The sequence below is a fragment of the Gavia stellata genome, chromosome 8 (genome assembly GCF_030936135.1).
Source record: "Gavia stellata isolate bGavSte3 chromosome 8, bGavSte3.hap2, whole genome shotgun sequence".
Classification (NCBI taxonomy): domain Eukaryota; kingdom Metazoa; phylum Chordata; class Aves; order Gaviiformes; family Gaviidae; genus Gavia; species Gavia stellata.
In genome coordinates this window covers 8,284,209-8,311,881 of record NC_082601.1, presented here as the reverse complement: position 1 = coordinate 8,311,881, position 27,673 = coordinate 8,284,209, and the positions used below count along the sequence as shown (strand labels likewise).

Below are 27,673 nucleotides of genomic sequence, written 5' to 3'. Positions count from 1 at the left end.
AGGGTAACATTCTTTTCCAGAATAAGATTGCTTCTCCTTCTCCAACCTTTCTTTTTCAATTTTAAACCTCAATTACAAAACAATTGCTTTCTCAAGTACTTCTGGAAAACCTAATTTAATTTTTTAAGATGACAAGCTATTCAGTTGCTAGAATCTGAAAACCATTCAAACAAAAGTCAACTGCTTTGAAGTCCACTACTTACAAAGCTGACCTAACTCCAGCTAAAGGCAATTAACCGTATGAACTACATCAGCAAACCAGACTCATACCATGAAATATCAGAAATACCACATCATTACTTGTACAGAGAGCACAGAAGAGAGGAGGTTGCTTAATATTCTTAATCTGCTTGATAAATCATCTATCTTTCCATTTAAAAAAAAAAAGCTAAGAAACTTTTCTGATTTGAAAAGGGGTTTCAGCTGATAGAGGGCTGACTTCAGCCTGTTTAGAAGCCTGATGGACAGAGTCCCTTGGGAGGCACTCCTGGAAGGCAAAGGAGTCCAGGAAGGCTGGACACTCTCCAAGAAGGAAGTCTTAAAGGTGCAGGGGCAGGCCGTCCCCATGTCCCGGAAGACGAGCCGGCGGGGAAGACCACTGGCCTGGCTGAACAGAGAGCTTTGGGTGGAACTCAGGGAAAAAAAAAAAAAAGAGAGTTTATGACCTTTGGAAGAAGGGGCAGGCCACTCAGGAGGACTACAAGGATGTTGTGAGGTACTGCAGGGAGAAAATTAGAAGGGCCAAAGCCCAACTAGAACTTAACCTGGAGACTGCCGTAAAAGACAACCAAAAATGTTTCTATAAATACATTAACAACAAAAGGAGGGCCAAGGAGGATCTTCACCCTTTACTGGATGCGGAAAGAAACATAGTGACAAAGGATGAGGAAAAGGCTGAGGTACTTAACGCCTTCGTTGCCTCAGTCTTTAATAGTAAGACCAGTTGTTCTCTGGGTACCCAGCCCCCCGAGCTGGAAGACAGGGATGAGGAGCAGAATGAAGCCCCCACAATCCACGGGGAAATGGTTAGCGACCTGCTACACCACTTAGACACTCACAAGTCTATGGGGCTGGATGGGATCCACACAAGGGTACTGAGGGAGCTGGCAGAAGTGCTCACCAAGACACTTTCCATCATCTACCAGCAGCCCTGGCTAACTGGGGAGGTCCCAGCAGACTGGAGGTTGGCAAATGTGATGTCCATCTTCAAGAAGGGCCGGAAGGAGGATGCAGGGAACTACAGGCCTGTCAGCCTGACCTCGGTGCCAGGGAAGATTACGGAGCAGATCATCTTGAGTGCCATCACGTGGCACGTACAGGACAAGCAGGAGATCGGGCCCAGCCAGCATGGGTTTATGAAAGGCAGGGCCTGCCTGACTAACCTGAGCTCCTTCTATGACAAAGTGACCTGCTTAGTGGACAAGGGAAGGGCTGTGGATATAGTCTACCTAGACTTTAGTAAAGCTTTTGACACCATTTCCCACAGCATTCTCCTGGACAAACTGACTGCTCATGGCTTAGATGGGAGCACTGTTCGCTGGGTAAAAAACTGGCTGGATGGTCGGGCCCAAAGGGTTGTGGTGAATGGAGTTAAATCCAGTTGGCGTCTGAGTCACAAGTGGTGTTCCCCAGGGCTCAGTATTGGGGCCGGGCTTGTTTAATATCTTTATCTGGATGAGGGGATTGAGTGCACCCTCAGTAAGTTTGCAGATGACACCAAGATGGGCAGGTGTGTTGATCTGCTGGAGGGTCGGAAGGCTCTGCAGAGGGATCTGGACAGGCTGCACTGATGGGCCGAGGCCAATTGTGTGAGGTTCAACAAGGCCAAGTGCCGGGTCCTGCACTTCGGTCAAAACAACCCCATGCCACGCTACAGGCTTGGGGATGAGTGGCTGGAAAGCTCCCCCGCAGAAAAGGACCTGGGGGTGTTGATCGACACCCGGCTGAATGTGAGCCAGCAGTGTGCCCAGGTGGCCAAGAAGGCCAACGGCATCCTGGCCTGTATCAGAAACAGTGTGGTCAGCAGGAGTAGGGAGGGGATCGTGCCCCTGTACTCGGCGCTGGTGAGGCCGCATCTCGAATACTGTGTTCAGTTTTGGGCCCCTCACTACAAGAAGGACACTGAGGTGCTGGAGCGTGTCCAGAGAAGGGCGACGAAGCTGGTGAGGGGTCTGGAGCACAAGTCTGATGAGGAGTGGCTGAGGGAACTGGGGTTGTTCAGTCTGGAGAAGAGGGGGCTGAGGGGAGACCTTATCGCTCTTTACACCCCCTCCAAAAGGGGGTTGTAGTGAGGTGGGTGCTGGACTCTTCTCCCAAGTGACAAGCAATAGGACAAGAGGAAATGGCCACAAGTTGCACCAAGGGAGGTTTAGATTGGATATTAGGAAAAAATTCGTCACTGAAAGGGTTGTCAGACACTGGAACAGGCTGCCCAGGGAGGTGGCTGAGTCTTCATCCCTGGAGGTATTTAAAGGACATGTGGATGTGGCACTTAAGGACATGGTTTAGCGGTGGACTTAGCAGTGTTAGGTTAATGGTTGGACTTGATGATCTTAAAGGTCTTTTCCAACCTAAACAATTCTATGATTCTCTAAGAGTGGAAAGCATAAAGAATTCACGTCTCCAGGTTCTGTTGCTTTCACACCATCCCTTAAAGCTAAATTCTGCCTTTCTATAATCCAAGCAAATCAGGGGAAAAAGAAAAGAAATTGTCAATTAATTTTGGACTCGTAAACTTGACAGTTGTTCAAAGCAGCTACCCCTGCTATTTTTACTAATCTCAAAATTCAACATGCGCTATGTGTAGCATTATGAATCACTATGTTATTTTCTAAACCAGCTCAGATTTAATCATCATTTCACAAAACAGAAAAGTAGCACAATGTTCTGGATCCTTCACCAATATCTGTGGAAGTAGGCATGACACTAGAGGCAGATACTATGTATGAGCTTTTAAGTGTGATTCAGGATCGTAGCCTATGTGAAATAAAAGAGTACAGCAGGCCTTGCAAACAAGAAGGTGAACAAAAAGTTGAGAAGACTAATAACAGTCAATGACCAAACTTTGTTATTTTTCTATCCATCAAGTAGACAAAAGTTTGTCTCTGTATGGAGTAAGAAGGAAATCAGGCTTGCCACACCTCTGTATTGCTGTTAGCCACTGAAAACAGCATCCAGCAGTATTTCTAGGCTTAGATTTCCAAACAGCCTATGTAAATGGATCCAGGGAGCATAAAGCATACATCCAGTATACTCCTAAATACTGTAAATAAAACTGTGTACTAGTAAATGCTATAACCAAAACATTGCAATTTCCTTCACATGTGTATTTAAACTCATATAAAGATATTGTACTCTTAAGTAGCTATTTTCATATGGGAAATAGAATAAATAATACTAATATAAAAATGCCTATATCATGTCAGATTTTCTAATACCACAATACAATAATTAAAGCTTTGAAAGTTATTAATAAATACTGAAGACAAACAGACCTCATGTTTTTTAATTAGAATAATAAATATGATTAGTTTAATAAAAAGAAGTTAAATTCCAGAATGGCATACTTTTTCCAGGATGGAGACACCATTGAAAACACCAGCCTTAACTTTCATTTTTAGGAAAAGAAAATTAATTTAAGTTATAGGGAACGTTGTATACCACACACTAAGGCATACACAGCAAAACAGACCACCTGCTTAATTCTCAGCACAGCCCCCCCAGAACAAGCAGTCCTCCGAGAAAACAAACATTTCAGAGATGTCATCTGAACAGTAACTGCAGTCTAGGTTGTGCTAGTCTCTTCTTCCAGCATGTTATGTGCAGTGATCCACAACACCTTACACTATTTTAACAGCAATTTGCCTGAATGGTTGTAGTGATGGGGGCAGGAGCAAAGATAAAATGAGCTGTACAGCAATGTATCCTTCTCCCTTAGCCTGTGATCTGAAGCACTTTTCTTAGTGGGCAGTACTAATGGGGTTTAGTAAGTCACTCTTTTTGAAACAGAAATAAAACATTATTATTTCCATGTACTACTGGAAAAAAGCAAAGAGGGTGTAAAAACTTGGCCTAGAAAGCAGAGCATGACAGTGTACAACACAGAATTGAAACATGATGCTCCTTCCTATAGGTAAGAAAGTCACTCTTACTGTGTACAAAAAAGAAAAAGAGCCTGTTTTTATTATTCTCTATGTAAAAAAATTTAAAACTGAATAGCTACACTTTCAATAGTGGCTACTGCTTCTTCTCTGGTTCTCAATGAACACCATTATATATCAAAGACTATAAGCCTTTCAAAACAGACCTAAAATTGCACTTAAAAATCCCAGAACCTAAAACCAAAGGGTGTTTTTTTCACCATTTTCTCATCAGTCCCCACTGCCTCACAGGCAGCATTCCACTCTATCATTAGCACTCCCATGAAAAAGTAATATAAATTTAATTTTTAGACATGCCATAAAATCACAGCCCATTATAAACCACAGGAATTCACTGGAATTTCCAATTCTGAATTTATTTATTTTTTTCAGTTTTTTAAAACCCTTGCTTCCAGACACAATAACACAATAGAATTGCTCCTGTACTAATGTACAATCCTTCTTTGCTCTAACCTTTTGTCCTTCCAGAGAGCAAGAAGCAAAAAGAGCGATGTTTTTCTAAGTAGCCATTAGATTTCTCCTAAAATAAGAATGGGAACAGATGAGTCAACAGAGACATAAAGCACTGTTAAATATAATTGTGGGACATGAAGGGTTAGGTTTTGTTCTTCCACTTTGAGTTGAACACCACCACTGAATCTGAATACAGCAAGATTAACAAATTGTTCATGAACAGAAAATGACATTCAAGTTATAGATTTCATCGTAGCAACCAAAGGCAGAAAACTTTCCAAAAAGGCCATACAAGTCAAGTGGAATATTTTTAACAGGGAAAAACAAATACTCCTTGCAATTCTTTATACTGTTAGCAAATTACATTCTGGACCTACTGAAGAAAAAAGGAAAAATCCTACAAAAGCTTCCCTGGGGCCAGGGTTCTCATCCCTACCTCAAATTCTACAGTGTTATACCTATGGGTGATATGGCAGCATGAAGTTTTGATCCCATCCCACCCAACCTCAGTAGGAGGACTGAAGGTCATCTAAAAAGTCAGTATTAGAATTCTGAATGATCTTGATTTTTTTTTGTAATAGATGAAGCTAAAAGGAGGAAATTCAACAAAACCATGCACAACTACATTTAAACCTCCTTCAAGATCCTACGTAACTTCTTGTGTATTTCTGTGATTTCTATAACTATCCTAGCACTGTCGTTTTTACCTAAAACTGGTGGAATTCTACACTATATTCTATATTATATCAACACTTAGAAAAATATATTCTTTCCTGAAAATCTCAAAGCCTAAGACCATGATCTTACTAAGGCTTATGAATACGATGTGAATAACCTCAAGGAAAACAAAACGGACAATTACATCAGTCATTTAAAGTTCTAATGTCTATTTAATTTCTAATTCTTCATCTTAAATTAGAATGACTAGAATTGAGTGCAGCCCTCAAAATCCAAGTGCAATGTGGTGACAGAAAAATTAAGTGACTTACCAGCACTAGAAACTGAATTCAGATTTTCTAGAGCCTATCACTTGCCTAAACTAAAACAATTAACTTACATTAAAAAAAAAAATCTGGACTTTACAAGGTAATAAATGAAGCACAGGTAGTAAATGAAAACACTCTGTCCTGCTAACTCTGTTGTAGGGACAGTATCTAGAGACAAAGGGACAGAGGAGACATTTGAAGACAGTTTACTGATAACTTCGTAAACGACAGTAGCAAGATTTAGAGAGCTTGATTGCTTCAGCGAAAAATCCCACCTCTAAAGCATGAACAAGTGCTCACTGGAAGTATCTTCATAATGGCAATGTCTGTCTTTGAAGTAGACCGATTCTTAGGTTCATTAGTCTGCTGTTTCCAAACAGCTACAGTGCTGAGGGCACAGGGTTTGGTTTAGCCTGCATGCTTATTGGTTTCATTTTATTTTGTAGCACCTACGTAACAGTGAATTGGAAAACATAACCTAACTAGCTCTTTTATATACTTTTATTCTTTGCGTTTCATGCGCTTTTTTGCAAAGTCAGATCTTCCCAGCTATTGATCTCACCCTATGTCAAAGGATTTCTATTGATAGCAGTGAAGATAATGAATACCAAGTATCTCCCAAACAGAACCCCTTTATCAACATCTTCTGCTGACCCAGGATGTTGACCTTCCTTATCTTAATTTTTTCAGCATCACAAGACACATACCATAGCACATGAATGTAAAAATCAATTCTGATTAAAGTTACGCAAATGAAATCGAGGCAGATACGTTACTGTGAATAGGAGAGCTATGCATCATCATTAATGCGATACATTTTATTAATTTCCCTATATCTTACCTAACCTTCTAGTGAAATCATTGTATACACACACAAAAAGTTAGAATGTAGAAAAGAGATTGTAAATGTTTAGGCCTAAAAGGTGTTCCTGCACCACGTAGTAACTAATACTTTTTGCAGTTCCAGCTCACTGCGAATGTGAAGCCTAGGCTACCAGGAAAGGAAAAGCACACCATTTGCATTCATTCCTAATTGGACCCCAGAGATGGACAAATTCAAACTGAAGATTAAATCTGCTGCTTTTCAAAATAAAACTGCTGTGTAACTGCGAAACTGCCTGTAAAGCACAGGTAGCAATATCACTTCTTAAACTACAGTTAACTGTGAAATGTATCACTTGGATGATTGTTTAATAGATTCATTACAAGCAAAGGTCAGGTCCTCATGTGTCCTCTACTTTTGATGAATAACCTATTTATACTTGCATGAGAAATTCTGGGGAAAAAAAAAGAAAAAGACATAGCTGAACACCACAAGCATCAGCAAACGCAATTCTTGGCCTTCAAAAGTGCTTTTTCTCCAAAGGTTTCTGAGTGTTTCAAAAAAACTGACAGTCTGGGACACTCTCCTTCTGAATTAAATCAGTTTTGTATCATTTCCTGCCATAATCAACCTTGCTCACTATGCCAAGGCTGCAAGGGAATTGACTGTAATGCAAAAGAGTGCAAGCCTTGTTTTATAACCCTTGTCCCTTAGCTGCCCCAACTCTCCTGAGAGCTTACTTCATCTGAAACTGAGAACACATGTTTAGAAACACTGCATCCACGCAATGCAATTCCTTATTACAGAGTACTTAGACATAGTACTTAGTACAAGATACCACATAGTTTGTGCTCTTGCTTTAAATCACAGTATCTGCATGCTTATGTTTATACATTCACATTAGATTTCCAAACCAATTTATTAGTCCTGCAGCTTCTTTGTAACCCAGCTGTGCAATTTGTTTTCCTATGTGCCCTCTATTATGTAGGACAGGATAACTGAGTATCACCTCCCTGTTTATAAAGTGGTGTGCCGCCAAGTTTGGTGGGTTTTACTCTGGATGATCCACTTATGAGTCCATTTCCATATGTGTTTAGCATTGACATCACTGGATTCCATCCCTCCTTTCCAACTGGAAGCATGTCTACTTTCTTGAATTATGTGAAAGTCATGGAAATCCTCAGGTCCACCTACATTTTTAAAACTGTCATTAGAAGAAAAGCTGATTGTGCTCACCTCTATACAATATCACAGTAAAACCAAGAATACCCAAGGGGAAAGCAAAAATAAAAAATCTCCCATCTTTAAAAGCACACAAGTCATCTGCCCATATGATGATCAGAGAAGCCTTTGGCTTTTCCTCATGCCAGGGACACTGAGCATTGCCAGTGTACAGCGGAACAGTGAAGACACTGGGACTGAAAGCAGCTCTGTAAACAAAGTCTGTTTCAAAGACTTCACAACCACAACTTTTGACATACAAAGACACCAAAATCTTCTCAGGACTGACCTGTAGACCCAGCAGATTCACTGTTAGCACGTAATCTTTTGTCCCCAAGAACTCTTCTGTATGTCTTCCCTAATTCCCATCCACATGCTCAAATGCTGACTATGCCATGTGAGGCTGCAATAGCTGTAAAGATTAGGCAAGACAACAATTCTTTTGTAGCTCTTCCTCAAATCATCTACCTGAGGTTCCCTTCCACGCCAGGCATTGAAATGACAAGCACAATAGGCTCAAAAAAGAATACATCACAAGAGAAACATATACCTTGTATACTCAATAAGCAATGTGCATTTGATCATGAAAAACGGATGTCGTCAGTGATAAGTACTGTCTGTCTTAATTTTTAAACAAACTTAATACAGTATTTGGGGTGCTTTTTTTGTTTTGTTTTAAATCAGTACCATATTTGGCAAACCTTTTTTTCCTGTACTACAGAAGTTTGCATATTATTTTGGCTTGCTTTTTGTAAGAGCAAAATTTAGCAAGGTTTTTTCTGCTCAACAGAAAACTGCATTGCAGCAGGAAGCCTATGCAGAAAATGCATACAGTACATAGTAAGAGCAACAAATCACCAACTCCGCTAAACTGCAGTGTGCCTAACAGTCACTGCAAAACAGCATTTATTTCACAGTCAACTCTAAGCATACCAGGAGGAGTTACAAAGTAAAACTTTCTATGCAGAGAGTTGTTGATTATGGTTCTAAGACAACATGGCAAGACTGTCCTCTCCATTCTAAAATAGGTGGATACAAACTTCAACCCACTTAAGAAACCCATCAGGGACACCATTCTGGTTGACAGTATCAATGTTCACATTGGTAGACTTCCTTAGCCTTCATAAACGGATTCTTGCTTAGTTTTTCAGCTACGAGGATTAGGGGGACATCCTCCAACACCATAGCAATCATCAGGGACACACATACTTTAGCTACTCTGACCCATTAGACTCCCATTTCACTTCCCTGTGTCATGCCCTGAAAAATGCTCAGTTCACAGCTCAGTTACAAATTATCATCAGATTCTTACAGAGTAGTAAATGCAGTGACCAATCTGTCTATATATTCTGTGAAAGATGTAACTTACCTAGTTTTAGAAGGCCACACCTGAGCCAGCCAAACCCCAAATGCCTGTTCAACTCCTGGCAAAAAAAAGTGAAGAAGAAAAGAATAAAGGAGAAAACATTTGGTAACCTCATGGAATCCAACTGCACTTTTCATGCAGCTTTAAAACCTTACTTTTGAACTGTGGAGTGCTGAGCTTTGTTACAAAAACCTCCTATTTTCAAAACCTCAGGCTCAGTTTTTCCCCACAAAAAGTAAAAGTATGTGCAACAAACCTAGCATAGCTCTGCAAAAAATAACATCAGACTTGTGCTGACATGAAAAGTTACACTGAACATCAGGTCAAATATACAGCTAAAAAAATAGGTTCTTTCTTGAAAGTCAAGGCCTCACTAATGTGTTCCTGACAACTGTCAATGGTTAAAACCGTCTTACTTGCTGCTCAAAGAGACTTTAAAATTTTTTAAACTGCCATCCTCCATAGGTATCTATTCCTTGATCTCAAAAACTTCATGCACTTCGAATTCAAGGCAGGTAACTTCCTACAGTTCTCCTGTCTTCTTTTATTTCTCGATGGTACTCATTTGACAGCAGTTTTAAGTTGTAAAATGTTCTTTCTAACATCTGACCAGTGAAAATGGTTACTCAAAGAAACAGAAGAAACAAGTTTCCCAACACTGAAAAACAAATGCTAATAGCATTTACCTTTCTCTACCATCTACCAAGGGGGGGGGGGGGGGGGAGAGAAAAAGGTCCAAGTCCCTAAGTACTTTGCTTCATGAACCTTGAGAGGCACTGCACAATGTGAAGCTATTCCAACAGCGACCACCATAAACAATTGCACAATCCTGTCCTCTTACTCTTAATAGTCTAGCAGGGCCTTTACTCTGTTCCAGTTCAGCAGCAAGTGGGCTAACTGCGTCACCAAAATACAAACAAGAATAACACCACATTCCTCAAAAACCACCAACCCAAAACACATCACTCAACTGTAAAATTACTACTGCCCAGGCAGCAAAAAGTCAAATACATCTAAACACATTCAATCACAAGCATTACAGCATTAAAAATTCTGTGACTTTGAAATAGTTTTCACAAGGTAAACCACCACAAATGATGGAAATTATCCCACAGATCAGGAGGTCTAGTACTGAGACAAAGCAGCCTGCAATACCTGCCTGGGACTGTACATACAAAATTCAGAGGATGTTGTCACTATGGAAGACTTAGGATACACATAAACGTGTCAACTACTATATAGCAAAACCCTCCATTTTTTTGGCAGAAAATTCAGTTACTTTTTCATGTATCAAAACCTGATATGTGCAGATAGAGAACAACCTTACGGCAGTAAAATCATTTTCCCAAGGCTACAAAGGAATCTTGGGCTATGCCCAGGATTAGAATAGTCCCTGGAGCAAATTCTTGGCCTGGTCTCTGTGAACCTAGCAGGATCTGAGTTAGCATTAATTTACCTTTTTTCCTCAGCATTTAAAAACGCTTGTGAAAATTTAAACAGGCTGCCTTAAGCAAATCATATCTCACAAAAATGAGGGACAAAGCAAGAGTAACTATCAAAAGAACAAAAAATGCTGGAAGGAAATATAAGCCTGAAAACACCTCATCTAGTGTAAGTTCATCCTATCGTTTGCCATAAGCTTTAGGGCCAGATGCTCATCTGTTTCAAAGTGAAATAAACCCATGGAAGGCAACAAATCTATGCACATTTATTCCAACTGAAGATCTGTACCTATGAATTATTTTAAGTGTATTTCGGATATTTCAGGCCTAAAGATTCCATAAGCCATTAAACATTACTTGCAACATTATCCCTTAAATCCAAGTCTTGTTTTCATCCACCAGATGCTTCTCAGGAGGGAAATGTACACACGATAACCCAATGAGTATCTCTTAGTGGGAGAGTAACAGGAAATCTCCCTTTGAGTAGGGTTTGCTTGAGTGTTCACCAGGATTCAAAACAACAAAACTGGATCATTTTGCTGCCGTCATCTCAATATCAGATGTACTTTTTACACATGCCCAAGCAATAAAATAGGGTTTTCACACAATCGGAACTCACATGGTAAAAGGCACATAACTATGAATTTTACCTCCTTAGCTAACAATCTGTAAAAATTAATTTGCTGACCCATTTTTTCATGGCTAGAGAGAGAATTGTTGAACAATCTCTCATTTTCTTGTTGCAGTTAATTACACAGAGAAATATTAAGTCATGCTAAATAAAAAGGAGACACATTTTACTATTAGTTTCTAATGTGCCACAAAGACGGGCAAACGAATTGGCTCTTTTGGGTACTGTCAGTTCTATGTAGTTAGACATTATAGTCCGATATATATTAGCCGCAGCAGCAAGTCAGAGAATAGTGATGTCTATCAAGTCGGGAGGTAGACAATAATCCTTCAGGCATACATATAGCCCTCATTCACTCTCTTATAAAATAACAAGCTAAGACTGATGCCATTCATCTGCCTTTCCGTGTCCCCAGCAGCACGCACTTATACACATACAAACTGACCAACATAAAACAATGATAGTACAGGCTGTCTTATTTTTTCTTGTGCTGTTTAGCAGTTTTCTCGTAATTCCTTTGCCATGGAGTTAGGAAGTGATCTGCCACCACTGCAATCACTAGCAGTTTTGTCACTAGCTTCTATGATACGAGCCAGGTCTGATGCTGGTTACTTGGCTCTGCCCTATGTTTTCCATGGAATGGTTAGAAACATTTTTCTAGGATCAACTCAATTCACACTAAATGTGAATTTAACTGTTTCAAGCACCACAAATCTATTATTAACTATCTGAAGCCACTTGTTGCTTTGAAAGAGCATTCTTATCATGGAAGGATCACAAACCACTATTTTGATCAAGGCAAAGTAAGTTACGTGGTTTCCACAAAACACTATTTCTAAGGAACTGCTTTCTAATTTGGACTTCAGCATTTCAAGTATACCTTAACCTGTCTATCAGTTGTCTATCAGGCCTCCTAGAAAGAGAGTGCATGGAGCTACTTTTATTTTCTCCAGCTACACATCCTAGCTGATACTGCAGGCTGCATTTCTAGTCTATCAAATCGATAGACTGAACGATAATAAATCTTTCTTCTAAAATTTGAGATTTTTCTTGTCAGAGCCTGGGGAAATACTGTCATTCTTTGGCCATTGAAATGTTTCATTACATAATGTGATCTGAGGACAATGCACTTAGAGGTGTATTGTCTTCACCTTGGTATACTGAAAAGATACATTATACTTAACGGTTCTTTAATAGTAGAAGATAAACAGTCTTCATACCAGATAAGAAATCTTCATTTAGGATTCAGCTGAGGACCCTGTTCTGCAGTAGATCTTACTCATGTTCTCAGCATCGCACCTAGCATGAAAATGGCCCAGAGATCTCTCCAGAATGGCAGTTAGTGGTGCAAGTACCAAAAGCCACTTATTCTGGAGCAGTTCCTGGAAGGCAGACGCCTCTTGTCTAACTGTTTTTACGGTATTTGTCAGACTATCCACCTTCCTCTGCAGTTTTTCTGTCTAGCAAAAATACCAGATGGTTATTTCTGGTCACTCTTCTTTGACTAAGCACTGACTAATCTGCTTCTTCTAACTCTGAAGGTAAGCTTATTGGGTCATACAGGAAAGTCAGAAGAGATACTTAGGAGCTCTTCATGTTTTTTCTGGAGAAGGCTGGTTTGCAAATGAAGGTTAGTGTCTATTAAAAGTTATCTTGCCTTCCCCAGTCTCCAGACTGCTGGCTTCAATCTTTACCAAAGACTTATGATAATCCCTATCTGAACAAAACTCTTTTGACCCGGTTGTACTGCCCTTTTAACGCAACGTATCAAAGTTTTCCTATCATTCAACCTAAAAGACTTGACTGACTGACTCTGCAGTTGCTTGACAGGATATCAAAAATCTATGAGTGCAAAATAGAGATCAGAACAACTGTAGACCCTTATCATCCAAGTACCATCCCCTCAGTGAACAAAAAAAAAAACCCCACCCACAAAAACAAAAAAACACCACGCCAAACCGAAACCACCAAACAACCAACCCCACAGTATTTTCACCTATTTTTATTTTAGTCTAATATTTGTGTAATATTTTCAGTAAGGTACAATAATGGATTGATCAAACCACACACATGCATCATTTTACACTACAGTGGACAAGCACAGCTGTCTAACAGAGCATAACAGGGTTCTATTACAGTTTATCACCTACAATAATAAATAATATTTTTTTCAAATGAAAATAGTAGATTAATTTATCTAACTGGACTTTTAACAAATTAGTATTAACTTGCCTTTTCTCAAAAAGTGTCATAGCATGTAACAAATAGGAGTATCTAGGACATAAGTTTAATGCTCTAGTTGATGGTATTTTCAGAAACAAAAGTGTCCTTCAGTTAATACTAAGTTATTAACCTCAGAAGGGGCAGTGCCACCTATTGAAACACCACCACCTTCCGTTACAACACATTTTCTCCGCTACCCCTCTGTATACATCCAGTCTCTCATATGCTCCCATTTCTCATCTAGCACCACCACTGCTTCACCAGAGCTGGCAACAGGGAAGCATGTGTGTCAGCCAACCAAGTGTGTTCTACCGCAACATGGTATAGATCTGCTGGGAGCTATATTGCATTGTAAAGAAGGAGATATTATTTATGTGATTATTTCACTGTTATTAGGTTCCACCTACAGTGCAAGCATACCAAAACAAGATGAGTCACCTGCAAATAGAATTCCATACTGAAAAACTATTAAAATCTAACAAGCTTTGACTTTCAGTGAAAGGAACTCAAACACTGTTACTGAAAAAACACAGAGAATAAGGGCCAAGAAGTAAACACCAAGCACTATCAACCTCCCCAGTAAAGCAAAAGTTATAAATGTTATTTAAAAATTTAAATCAGGTACAAGTTTACATTTTGTTGTTTACAATTTGTTGTCTACTAAGTTAAAACACATTAATATTTTAAAATTGCTGGCAGAAGTAAAGAAAATCTAAGGAAAAGAAAGCTGTGTTCTGATTTTTATCAATTTCACTGCTGCCAGAGAAGTTTGTTTTAACTCAGGAGTGCTTTACAACCTCACAAACTTCAAACAATGAAGTGATACTGTACAATGAATATTAAACAACCATTTTCTTTCATTAATCTTGATTTTCAGCTCCAGATACAAAGAATTACAAGTTCACCTTTGCCAATAAGCAAAGAAGTGCCTTTTTAAATTGGGAGAGCAGAGAAAATCTCATGATCTATGAAAATCAAATTCTACTGGTATATCAGGCACTCACAAAGAAATCTGTTAATACATTCGCGCCTTTGCACAAGAGGTAAGCTTGCAACAGCTGAGGTACTACTTTGTGGAACTGATACTACAGCAATTGATTGAAAATACACTTGACTTTTAAGGCTGCAGTGATGCTCCTTCAAAGGGCAGATGTACAACCACTTACCTATGTAATATACCAAATAAAGCAAGAGCAGCAATTCAGGCTTGTACTAGAGGATCATTTAAATTCAATTTTGTACAGAAAAAAAGTCAAACAGTTTTTTTATGGACAACAGTTAATACCAATCACATGCAATAAATCTAGTATTCCTTCCTTTTCTAACTATTTTTGCCTATTTTTAGCCAAGATGCACATTTTTCATCCACTACAGGCTACAGATGGCTGTAGGGCACATCATTACCACACCACCCAGTTATAGCCAAGTGGCATGCCTAAAACCCTCCCCATTAAGTGTTCAGTTCCTCTTTTCCCATATGCAAAATTCACCCTCTACCTACATCTATCTCTAATGGCAAGTATAATTCTCTTGGGGATATGAGTAGGAGCCATGACACCAACCCAATTACTTAACACTGCCTAGTTATTTACCTTGCCTATTTGTATATTCTACCTTGCTACACAACTGTATTCTCATAGTTGGAACCTCTGAATCATCAAACACAAAGTTGCCTTTAATGGAATCCTAGCAGAGATCTGGTGGCAAAACTGAAGACCAAATTTCAAGCATCTAAAGACCTCCTGCTATAAAATAAATATTACAAATATTAGAATATGTATATTATATATATATGACAAAATATGTAATACAGGTTAATTTATTTAAAGGGTGTTACTGTTCTTACTGGTCTAGATATTGCACAGACATTTCATCTTTTTACACAAAAACACACACAATCTCAGAAAAAAAAATAAAACAAAGGAAAGAATTGCGATTATGATTTTTACACTAAATAGCCTAGACTTAACATACTTGTGTGTTCCTCATTCTTCATGAAATGATGTTATAGTGCTAGTTTTCCCTCAATATCAGCATCCTGTTTTAATTTCAAAATTCTTTGGGATGATCCTCTCCCATGAGAAAGGAATCAGTTCTTAGCACAAGGAATGACTAAACTGCAATTTTCTAATGCAAAAATACAACAGGCTCATATGTTCTAAAGATTAGCATTTAAAAACAAACTCAGTTGTTTTAATAAACTTCCACCACAGCAACATTTTTTAAATTGTTTACTGTTCAAATACATAGAGAGAGATCATTATATAGCCTGTTCTAGATTTCACAGATTTCTATCATCATTTTGCCTGCCAACTAAGGAAAAGATTTCATGACGTGTGAAGCACTGCAGATTTTAGACCTATACTTCTGTTCAACAGCTATCAGTCTTGAACTTGACATCCATATGCTATTCTCTCCTCCCAAGAAAGTCACTTAGAGTTTTGTATGCCTAAAAAAAGACAGGGCCTTACTGGCCTCTCATTTCATTTTCAGTGAATGAAAATTGAATTTTGCTGTTACTAAGTACTTGACTGACCTATACAAAAGCCTATCTTTTGCCAGTGCTGTAGAGGCAACTGATTTTTTGTCCTTTAGGTCCTACGTATAACATGGTTAGGACCAAACTCTGTTTCAGACTGTAGTGATGCAACAATAACAAGGACAATAGGGTTGCACAAGTGTCACCAATATCAGAACTCTACCTTGGGAATTTAAGTTCTATATTTCATTAACAGGTCTGTGAGACTACAACCCTGAAGCATCTGTCCTTTCATAACTGACGTAATTAAATGCCCTGAGAAATATGCAAAATGAGTAATCTGCATACTATCACACAGCAGTTCCATTCTGTATTAGCCCTTACTTGGTTTTAAGTGTCTGTGTGGTATTGTTACTTGAAATGTAACTTTCTGAATAAATGTAATGTGCTCTACTGAAAAAAAACCCCATATATATACTCTCAGGTCTTTAGGACTGAGAAATGCAATTCTGTAAAGCTCCTGGAAAAGAAAACACAAAGACCAAGACTTTTCATGTGGTCAGTGATCCCGGAGAATTCTGTGTAGGTACCCAGCTGAGACACTCTAAAACAGGCCTGAGTTCTGAATGTCCATCATTTGTCTGAAATTCAGTGACCTTTAAAGAACATTGAATTGGATATCCAAACTAAAGAGCCTCAGAACCATGAACCTTCACCTACGTTCTTTATTAGGAGTAGTATTATTATTCACAGCTGTGCCCAGGGTATACTAAGTATTGTGCAAACATAAGGGAAAGTCCACATATATTTAATTTTTCAAGCAAGAATAGAAAGGGGTCACCAGGAAAATGATATATTCATCAATAAATTAATATAGTCACTTCCCGACTCAGTTGTCTGAGTAGTATGCCTGAGATAAGGAGCGACAGAGTACATCAATACATCCACATCCAAGCATCCAGAGGATAACACCTTCAATTGCTCAATGTTTGTCCCATGTAACTCCATCTGCAGTGCACCAGAGTAGCATAATAGGGGAGGAAAATCAGCAGTTATGTCCTGCAGCTAACCAAAATGAGATTTTAGGGCTCAATTTAGTCATTCCAGTGAAGAAAGTGGACTTGGATCCATACTTTCTAAGGTGTGTTGGCATTTGAATCCGTCTGTTAAAGTCTGAACTACCATGAAGCTTTAATCTGAAAGCAAGCTCCACCCTGAAATTTCTAAGTGTATGTACCCTGCATTTCAAACAAAATGCCTCTCTAATCCCAGTATGTGGAAGCTCATTTTAATAAATCGTATTTAGTAATTCATTTTGAAACACAGATGATTTTGTATACAAAATCAGAATGTCAGTTTCTTTGTATTTATTTGTAGTATATTATCCTTGGGCCAATAGCTAATCCTATAAAATGCCCCCACTTACAGAATTGTATGGACCAAGTTTCCACCTGGAATACTATACAGATTAATAGAATTCACCTTCCCAAACTAAAAGTGCATATTTACTACACCAGACTAAACACTTAACCAGGATAGGACCTCAAATCATGGACCTATTAGTTGCACTGAAGTTTTCAGTTATTTCTCTAAAGCCAAACCCTCAAATATGTCTACAGTCATCTAAAAGGAGTGATATCTAAAGCAACCATGAGGACAGATTTCACAACCTACTTGCTATTTCCCCAGCATTTTGCAAATAGCCCAGTGGCAACTCTTCCTGTGATGCATTAGCATGCAGGGCCTGTTCAGGCATGCTCTGACCACACTGGGACAGGCTGTTGGCAGTTCCATCTCAACGGCTGCCTCATGAAAGCCCTTTACAAAGCTTACATTTACAAAGGCATACATTCTAAATCTTTACTCAATCTCTGACTACAAAGAGAGCTTTTAGTGCAGAATTTGGTCTATACATTGTTTTGATATATTGATATGACTACGCCATTCACTGTGAAACAATTTTAGCTAATCAAATCAGGAAGATGAATGAACAAACTACATTCTATGAATCACAAGTCCACACTGGACAAGAAATACCAGACAGAATGAGAGTTTGTTTCCTGCTTTGACAATATTACCAGAGATCAGCTGCTTGAGCTGAAACTGAACTATAACAGCAAAAGCTGTATTTGTATATTTTTCAAAATTATGTTTTAGTAACATAAATGTCAAGAAACTAAGAATAGTGGGTTTCAAAACACCAAAGTTCCATTCCACCTGTAATAGTCCCTCATCCTCTAGTATGACTCAGTAGGCTTAGTATGAACCTACAATAGTGCAGCTACAGAAAGTTAGCTGTTATTACAAAATAATTTAGACTGCAGCCTTATGCTACGCATATATATGCTCCAAAAGATGTTCATACTATGTTATCATTCTTTACTTACATTATTGTAAAACAGAAACAATTATATTAAAATTATTATTCCAGTACTTACTTGGGGTGCTAAGGGAGAAATTAATATTCATTTTAGTAGTTTTTATCATGCCCAGTCTCAGTTTATGAATATATATTTATAAAAACGTAAAACCACTCTTGATGAGAATGCTACAAGCATGCATACTTCAGGCAGCATCAAAATGAAAAGTGAAATGAACTTATTCATCAGACATTGCTCAGCATCTGATCATAAAAGTATTGCACAAAACCACAAATGTCAGAATATGCATAACTGATTCTAAGCGAGCCTCACTTTCAGCCACTAAAGACGATACTCTAGGGCTCCACTGACCTCAAGGATCTTACAAATTGAAGTCTATAAAGATTTTACTGAAGCCTTGTGCAACTATATGCTGGAGAGCAACACCTTCCACAGCACTCAAAGACAATGAGACCACAACCATTACCCGAGTGCAGGAGCTGTATTTAGAGACAGCAGCTGAAGCTTCCAAACCATCTTTTACAAGCACAGCGTTTCTCTAGTAAAATTAAGTATATTAAGTACCTATCTGATAGTGAGAGATCTGTTCTTTCAGCTAAAGAAAAAAGCTGATTTTATGGTCTGTGTAAGTCCTACTTCTCAATGTTAGTGAATGAAAGATGACAATTTCATTTTCCCTTAAGCAGCCATTCTGCTCCGTATCAAGCCTAGCCTAGTTTAGCTTTCCAAACCTAAAGAGACCAAACACATTTTGATGCATATATCAGCATTTCATCTTCTGTCTTCCAGTATTTCAGGCCACAAAACAGCCCATCCCAGAGAGAATACATACCATACACCTGTTATGTAGCAAATATATGACAAGTGTATAGGTATATCATAATTTGAATTTATACACCTTTATAATACACTATACACAGGTTCCTTTTAATATTAAGTCTAACACACAGAGTTCAAATCAATGGATCTCACGCCTCATGTGCCATAGATCATTACCTAATAAGGAAATTACTTTATGTATTCAGATCAATGTAAGATTTATCAATCTCTTTCAATATTACCAAGTGAAAGAAGATCAGAGTTCAGCTGGGGCATCACCATAATCCCACCAAAAGAAAACAACTCATACCAGTCAAGATAAACCATTCCAACTTACACTAATACTACGAAAATAGAACTTTGGAAGCAACTAGACTAGTCTTGAAGGGAAGGATGGTGATCAAGCTGCAGCACTCAAGGTAGGGGGCAGACCATAAAACAAGAAAGGATGTCTAGTTACAAACACTTGATTGGAAAAGGAGGCTCCTGAATCACTTCCCCACTCTCCACACAGACCATGCACACAGGTATAACTCCCCTTAGCATTTTTCTTACCCTCCATGTCCTCCATTTCTTCGACTACAGTTATCACGTAATGTCAATTCCCTGGCCTACTATCTTTACTGTATCATGTGCAGCTGCAAAAGCAGCACCATAAGACACACTTGCAAGAAAGTATTTTGAAGCCTATAATAAGATAAAACTAAAATTTACAGAAAGAATATATAGGGGAATCAGAAAGAGTAGCGAGAATACAGTCAGCGTAGCCTGACAATTAGCACAGCAGGTCTCCATTTTTCACTGAAATGGAACATCAGGGCTGTATTGCTAACATTTTACCATTACAGACAAGAAGTAAAATGGAAACAGGATGCTTTAAATAGCAGGTGTTTCCAAAGAATTGGCAGTGTCAGACACCCCAAAGTGACAACTAGTCATTTACATCAAACAGGCAGCAAACTCTGGTCACCTGGCATGTCTCCCAACTCATGGATTACCTAGAGGAACCTGCTAAAAGGACAGCACAAAGAAAGACAGCAGCCAATGTGAGACAACAAACTAAGCAGAACTGCTGAAATTGCATGGGAAAGCAAAGTGATTCGAGAAGAATCCCTGTATTTTCCTCAAAGATTGAAAAGTTTTAATACTAATAATATCAAAAGCCCTGGCAATGCTTTTGTGGCATGTAAGTTAACTGTCAACTGTCCATTAAGAGATTCCATACAGATTTAATATGTATCTGTGTGCTGGTTCCTTTTTTATTCTTCATAAATTCAGCCTCTTCAAACCTCAAGGAAAGATACATTCCAAAAACATATAATTAGTCTACTACTAACAGCTGATTTCAGTAGTTCAATGCCTATCCGCTCCAGCCGAGTATGCAGTCACAGGATATCCAGGCAGGGACTACTTTCTCTGCTGGTTTTTTTGGTAGGGTTTCTAAACACTGGTATACCAGAGTGCCACAAATAAGGAAAACAAAAAATAAAAGACTTCAGATAGCCTAACTAATCTTACAAAATGTTTAAAAGGACCCTTTCAAAAGAAATGGTGTGTTTTAGTCATCCATATTATACTTACGTCTTGCGACTAGGACAAATTAAAATTAAGCCATTTCTTAATATTCCCTAAAATTATTATATTATTAATAGGTAACAAAGTTATTTTGTAACACAGTATTTACTTTTATGTTGCTTCAGTAGCAAAGGCAGAATTTTGCATTTTCATGAAGCAGAACAAAATGGAAACTCAGATGTCCACCTTTCTTGTTCACATTCAAATTCTTTATAGTGTTAGATTCTGCTTTTAAGTGTTCCTTGTCTTTTCTCTTCTTTTTGAATCAAGGTAGTGTACCTGTGTTTCTATATAAATCGCTTTGAGTAATATATGTTGAGTTTTCAGAGACCATTTGGTCAGATTCTAATAATCTCTCCTGGGAGCTGACACCAACTTTCAGCAGCAGGTCATACACTGCAGATTAGAATAATAAAACACATGCTCCTGTGGCTTCAAAAAAAAAAAAAAAGAAAAAGAAAAATAATGCAAGTCTGTCTTTATCAAGCTGAAGAATGATGTTTTGAGACATCTTAGATGTCTTGTCTCCTAGACAGAGCTTTCCTTTTGTTTATATAAACATGTAAATCCAGTCATTTCTGATTTTTCCTTCTTTTAAACAGAGAATGTGCCATTGCAAAGATTTTGTTCCAGATTTCACATTTTTTTTTGCCCTTACAGTAATGCAGTGTTATTTAATTGAGCAAGATAGAAAGCTGGTATTTTACAAATTTCATTAAATTAAAATATATATTTACACAATGTAGCTTTTTTCCCTGTTTTGAAATAAAAGAAATATTTCATTTTTTTCGATATAAAAGTGGTTTGTTGTTGTTTTTTTAAAAATTCTTTTTGTAAAGGTAAACCAGACAAATGTCTTGAAACTTAAAGAAAAACACTGGCTTACAAAGAAGCTGGTATTTCTCCAGAATAGCGTTGTGTTAGGGTATCTGTCAGTGTAATACAAATAAGTTATGTATTTCTCCCTTACAATTCACTATTCTTTATTATAGCATTCCCACTACAAATGCCAGGTGGATTAAGACTTGTCATATTTGACCTCTTTGGTTAAAGGCAATCCACTGCATAATGACTTTTACACTATTCTGTAAAATGAACAGTTCCACATGCATAAATGCTAGCAGGAATCAACATCTCCTGTTTCTCTCTCTGACCTTCAACAACCCTATCCTCTGCAGAAAAAAACAACAGTTTTACTAATTTATAAGCACCATGCAGACACAGGCAGTCTAGAGAGAAACCTCTTCAGCAGTCACAAAGAAAAAACATGAGAAAGCTTCCACAAAGAGAGAAATTCTGAGAGCCCAAAAGAAAAAAAAAAGGAAAAGGTGTGAAGATTTAAAATATTCCCAATACTCACTGAAAGCAGCCACTGCAAGAGCCAGTGTGACAATAATGGAGACCCAGGAAACCCACAATGCCTTCTTTCTGTAGCTTTGAGCTTCATGAGGTTTTAGCCTTGTACTGCTTTCTAGTAAACCTGATAAGCAATAAGCAAAGAGGGTATGAACAATACATTGCTCCTTTTAAAAACACAGCTGTGTTAGTTCAGACCTAGATCACATATTTACACAGAATCAATACAGAATCAAATCCTCCTCACATTGTTAAGGTTAAGTGAACAAAGCCACCAGAAACATGAGTAAGCAAGGAGAGCACATACAAGTTGTTTTGATTTCACATAGAAAGACCCACACATCAGTCACTTAAGAAGAGCACTGCAACTGTAGGGCAGTTAAGGAAATTCACATCCCTTACATTTTCCACCTGTACATCTTCACAAGAAAGGGCTCAGTCCTACACTCACTTATATTAAAACTCATTTCAGCATTTCAGGATCCTGAACATAATTAACATAGGAGAAAAACTTGTGTTCACCAGTCTCTGTGAAATAACCTACCGATGCACAGGAATATATTGCACATATTGAGCATCGAAGTAGAAGCAGGCATACTTTAGAATCAAAGCTATCACAGTTGAAAAAAACTTTTGAAGCATGATGTCCTTCATGTGAGGTAAGAATACATCCCCATCTAGAACTAACTGAAGGACCAATTCTGTCCCTATTGCAATCAGCACGGAAGTCTGTTGAACACAAGGGAATGGGATCGCTTTCTCTCTTTTTTGATGCTTTCGATTTGTGGAAGTCTTCTCTCCAGTCAAATCACAGAGAAGAATTCAGGTTAAAAATAAAAAAAATAACAACATTCTTTGGGTTTCATTCTCTCAGTCTGAGTCTTAAGCCACTTTTAAAATGTATTCATAATGTAACATATTTGCCTGTGGTTTATCCCATTCAGATTCTTTTGTGCTTAATATATTCATCTAATTTGAAACATACATTCTTTTTCACCAGCAAGTTTCAGCTCAAATCTGCTTAACTGGAGAGAATGCCTGATGACTTTTAACTCTCTTAATGAATTACTCCAGAAAATGTGGGTGGTTCCTCTTATATGATGATCATTTTTCAGAGGGACTTGCCTGCACTGAATACATTGAACTGGGGCACTGGCTTAATAGCACAACCTTTCAGTAGCTGGTCTAATGTCTTAGACAAAGGGTTGAGAACAGGGTCTCTGGTAGACTCAGCAGCAGATTAAAACATAACAGCTGAAGCTGTTACTATCCTCACCCTCCCCAGTTTTCTTTCTGATGGCTATTGCCACTTTCAAGGCAGGGACACCTGATCTGGTTATCAACGTACTCCTGAATCCACGCCATGTTTAACCAAGTTTATTAACGTTAACAGATATTAATTTCAACTGACTGTAATATACTAGCCGAAAACTGCAAAGATTTTGGAATCAATTTGAAGTGAATCAGACATCTCTGCCTCAGGGGCAGCAATGTGTCAGCAGAGGGGCAGGCATCCAGGGGTGGTAACATTTTCAGCCACCAGATTTTATTCTGCCACTTGAAGTCTGTCAAAATTACTGATTCTAATCCTAGCATAATTGGTGGGATTCATGCTGTCTTGTAAAAATTCTTCATGCTTTTTTCACCTCAATTACAATAAAGCAGAGAGGGGTTCTTTACAGCAGTTCAAAAAGCCACTGTGAGAATTTAATGCTTGTACTGTGTTTTTAGAAAATTTAAAATATTACCTCACTTTTGTGCTCCACGCTCCTCTCTTTATGAACGGAAAAGAATTTGCAAACTTGCATACAGGAGAGTTACTAGGCCCTGTATTGAAATGATGTCTGTTTCTTATTATGTGCATTCTTTGTCTAATACATGAAAACTACCAGATGACAACTCTGAAAGGTTTGAGTCTTTTACCAATAGTACTGCACAGCTATTTCTCACATAGCCCGCTTTCATTTGTGTGAAGAAATTTTTCTCCCCACCCCCCGCCAACGTTTGGCCTATCTTCTGCCACTACATATAATGATGCACAGTTTAATTGCTGTCTGATATGATGTAATTTAACAATACATCTTGAAATATAGGAGAGATTCCTACTAATATCACCACAGAGAAAACACATCTTCTCATGTTTCTTGTGTTCGCCCCTCCTGCCCCCTCCCCAAACCAAGGATTTTAAATTATGGCCCAAATCTTGTTGGAATGTAAAGCAAAATAGGCTTTCTTAGCCAATTTTGATTCTCAGTATTTCAAACCTCACATAAACACAGATCAGAATAACAGACATCCTCACCTGTTTCTTTCTTTAAAGAGATCATATAATTCATGGCTACAGCTCACTACTACCTGGGAAGTCCAACATACACAGTTGATACTTACAAATCAAATAATATCCTAATTAAATGGAGAAATGACTAATAAGCCCCACAGCTAGTGCAGCACTGCTGATTACTATTCACATGTCAAGCACGTGTCCAGTATGACAGAGACTGCAATCCTTATAAAACTGAACCACTTCTGCCGTGTGTGTGTATGCGCGTGTGTGTTTGTCTCTCTCCTTCTCTCTCTCAAAATGGCTGGCATATTCTAGCTGTCAGAGATGTGATCCCTTCCTTCCTAAAATAATTCAAATAAATTTCCTGTATTTACAATTTTCATCCCTGAGAAAGATCATATTATTCTTAGGAGTGTCCTAGGGGATGGCACGCAAAAATACAAACTCATTCACATGACTACCAAGCTCCTAGCATGAAAATTATTTAGAAGCAACAACAGCTCATTAATTTACATGCAACAACACAATTCACAAGGTAAACCTCCATATTTTTTCCACTAACCAGTTTTAAGAATCCACAGGAGGCTGAAAGATAATCTTTCATTATGACCTGCATTGCTACAAAAATAAAAAGCTAGTATCTACTGATAAAATTCCTCCGCCCTGAAATTAACATACTGAGTAATTTATTGCCATTAATTTATTTAACACATAGATATCCTTAAGGTAAAGAAAAGATGATGAGCTGGTTAAATCCACTAGATTTTTACTTTATCTTTCAGTACCTTCATATATTAACAGATTTTTTTCCCATAAAAAAATCAGAAGGAGAAAAAACCTGCCTAACAGTTGCAGAACACAAGCTTGGCATGTTTGTGAAGTGATTCTAGGATATTCTTTACCATATGCTGACTTACCAGAAGTACTTTTCTATTTGGCTAAGGGATCATTTTAAAATGTCAAGTTAGAATTTGTGGAAGAGATAAGGCTAATAGAAAAATTGTTCAACTAAGATGTTAATTTAAGGACCCCATCCACAAAATTACCACTGATTTTGGATCTGGCTCTTAAAGAGCAAATATCTTATCCCAAAATTTAGGGTTAGTTTTTATTTTTAGCAAACGTGGAAGTATCAGCTCTATAACTGGATCTGCTATGATTCATTGGAAAGGATCATAAGAAAAAGTACAATCTAGAAGGACAGACTGTAACAATTTCAACAGGGACAACCTGCAAAAAGCATACCAGATTTTCCTCTACAATGACTGGGAATTATCCTGGTTGATGGAATCAGTGACTACAGGAAAGGCTAAAAGAAAGCTACTGCAAGGGCCATAGAAAGAGTGTGAAAGCAGAGAAGGAAATAAAATCAGCAGCTTTAGTCTCGTCTCCCTCCTAGAAAGCGATAAGGTTAGGTACAACAGACACTCTCTCTTTTTTGAATTACCCTTAATACCAAAAGAGCCAGCTTTCATCTTTAGCTCTGTCATACTGAGCACAAATTAAAAATTTCTGTAATCAAACTTCCATGTTTGAACCATAACCAAAATTCCTGATTCGCGTTATTTAAAACAGAACTGAAGGCTCAAATTGCCCTCAGTCACAACGTCTGTCCTCTGCCGTTGGTGGTGAGTGAGGGTACCCCTGGAAAAAGGGCTGTCCCCAGCCCCAACATGACTGAAACCTGTCAGAGAAGATGGTGACTGCTCTTCCCCCTTACTTCTCTACTTCGTGTCTAGGATTTGTGAGCAGGCACAGGCATTTGGAAAGCTGGGGAAAGAATGGGAGGTACAAGGGTTACATGTAGGATGGGATGAAGACCGAGAACACAAAAGGGATTCCAGGATGCTGAAAGCAAAAACAGAAAGGAAGAAAAGGCAACAGAGAGGCTAAGGAAAGCCTATACATGAAATAAAAGATGGAGACAAATTGTGCGGAAGAGGAGCCTGAGGCGTTGTGGAGGACAGGGCAATGGGGAGGGTTAAAATGGCAGCTGCCTTTATGGGCAGCAGGTAAGCGAGTGCCTCACACACCATGAACAGATGTCCGAAAGAGGTGTGCTTCACATTAAAGAGTAACACCGTTTGGCAGCAGGCAACGTTCCATCCCTGGTCAGATATTTGGGCAAATCAAAACCGAGTTCTGTGGAAGCGCACCACACGGTAGGGGAAGGGAGACAAGGAGCAAGGCAAGCGCCCGGACTTCGCTGCCCAGCCGGGGCTGTAGCGGACCACCACAGAAACGCCCCGTTGTGCCCCTGCTCGGAGGGCGGCTGCCACAAGCCCCGCCGGCAGGTAACCTCAGCGGCCTCCCGCTCTTCAGCGGCGAGAAAACCCCCGGCACTGCCTGCCCCTCCCGGGGGCCCCCTGGGCCTTCGCCGCCACCTGCGCCCCTCGGCCCGGCCTCTCCCCCTCGCCCGCGGAGCGGGAGCAGCGCCATGTGCCGCCGCCCGCCGGCACCCGCTCCCCCGCCAGGCAGGCAAGTTTTCGGGCGAGGTGGGAACAGCCACGAATAGAGTTTATAAAAATATTTTAACGCTGTCGCGAGGTGCTCGCACGAGAACTAAAAAGGGGAGAAGCTTCGAGGGCGGCGCGGGGGGCCGAGTGTTAAGCAAGTGCCAGCGGCGGGCTGAGGGGAGGCGGCCGAGGGTGCTGAGGCGGCGGCAGGGGCAGGGCGGGAGCGGGGCCTGCAGGCCCTCACACCGCGGGAGGCCGGGGCTGCGGCGAGGCGCCGGGGGTGAGGGAAGAGCACGGGGGTCTGGGGGAGACCGGGGCGCTGAGAAGCACGGCGGGCGGCTGCGAGCGCAGAGCGGCTGCTGGGGGCAGTTAGGAGGGCAGGAGCCCGTGTGGGGCTGAAGGGGAGGGGGCGGACAGGGCTACCGTGGCGGAATGAGGAGGAGGGCATGGGTCCAGGAGAGCCAGGCGGGAGGGTGCTGCAGGGAGGGTGTAGGAAAAGCTGTCGGTGGTGGGTGTGAGGCGTCTCGGGACGCAGGGGAGGTGATGGGGCATGCCACAGAGGAGGGCAGCGTGCAGGAAGGCGGTTGCGGGGTGAGGGACGGACGAGTGCTCACCTCTGTCCTCCAGCCCCTCGCTGAACTGCCCGCTCTCCCCGATCCGCAGCTGCTCCTGCTGCAGCTCCCGGGGGGCCACCGGGGGGCTGGCCCCGGGGGGCTGCACGATGGCGGGGTCCGGAGTGGTGTCCAGAGGGGCAGCGGACGGCTCCATTTCTTGCGGGGCGGCAGGAAGCGGCTGGCGACTGTGGCAGCGAAGCGAGGAGCGAGCGGAGCATCCAGCCCGGGTGCGAGCCCGGGGAGAGGAGGAGACTGGCTCAGAGCATCAGGGAGACGGGGACAGGCAGCAAACAAACTCCTCCGGCTGCTCCCCGCCAGCCGCTCCCCACGGCCGCCTCATCACTAACCTCTCCGGCGGCGGAGGGGGGGGCAGGTGGGAGAGCGGTGCCGCCTCCCCGCGCTGC

At 40.0% G+C, this 27,673-nt stretch overlaps 1 protein-coding gene across 1 annotated transcript in view; it reads right to left on the bottom strand.

The window, feature by feature from the left end:
* Window positions 1-27,423, bottom strand: part of TMEM163 (transmembrane protein 163) — a 104,352-nt gene extending 76,929 nt beyond the window's left edge. Inside the window, exons 1-2 of the mRNA XM_059820678.1 lie at window positions 27,270-27,423; window positions 21,920-22,039 (exon numbers count right to left, since the gene is read on the bottom strand). Coding sequence (XP_059676661.1) covers window positions 21,920-22,039; window positions 27,270-27,423 — 274 coding nt within the window. The remainder of the gene's footprint in view (window positions 1-21,919; window positions 22,040-27,269) is intronic.
* Window positions 27,424-27,673: the final 250 nt, after the last annotated feature.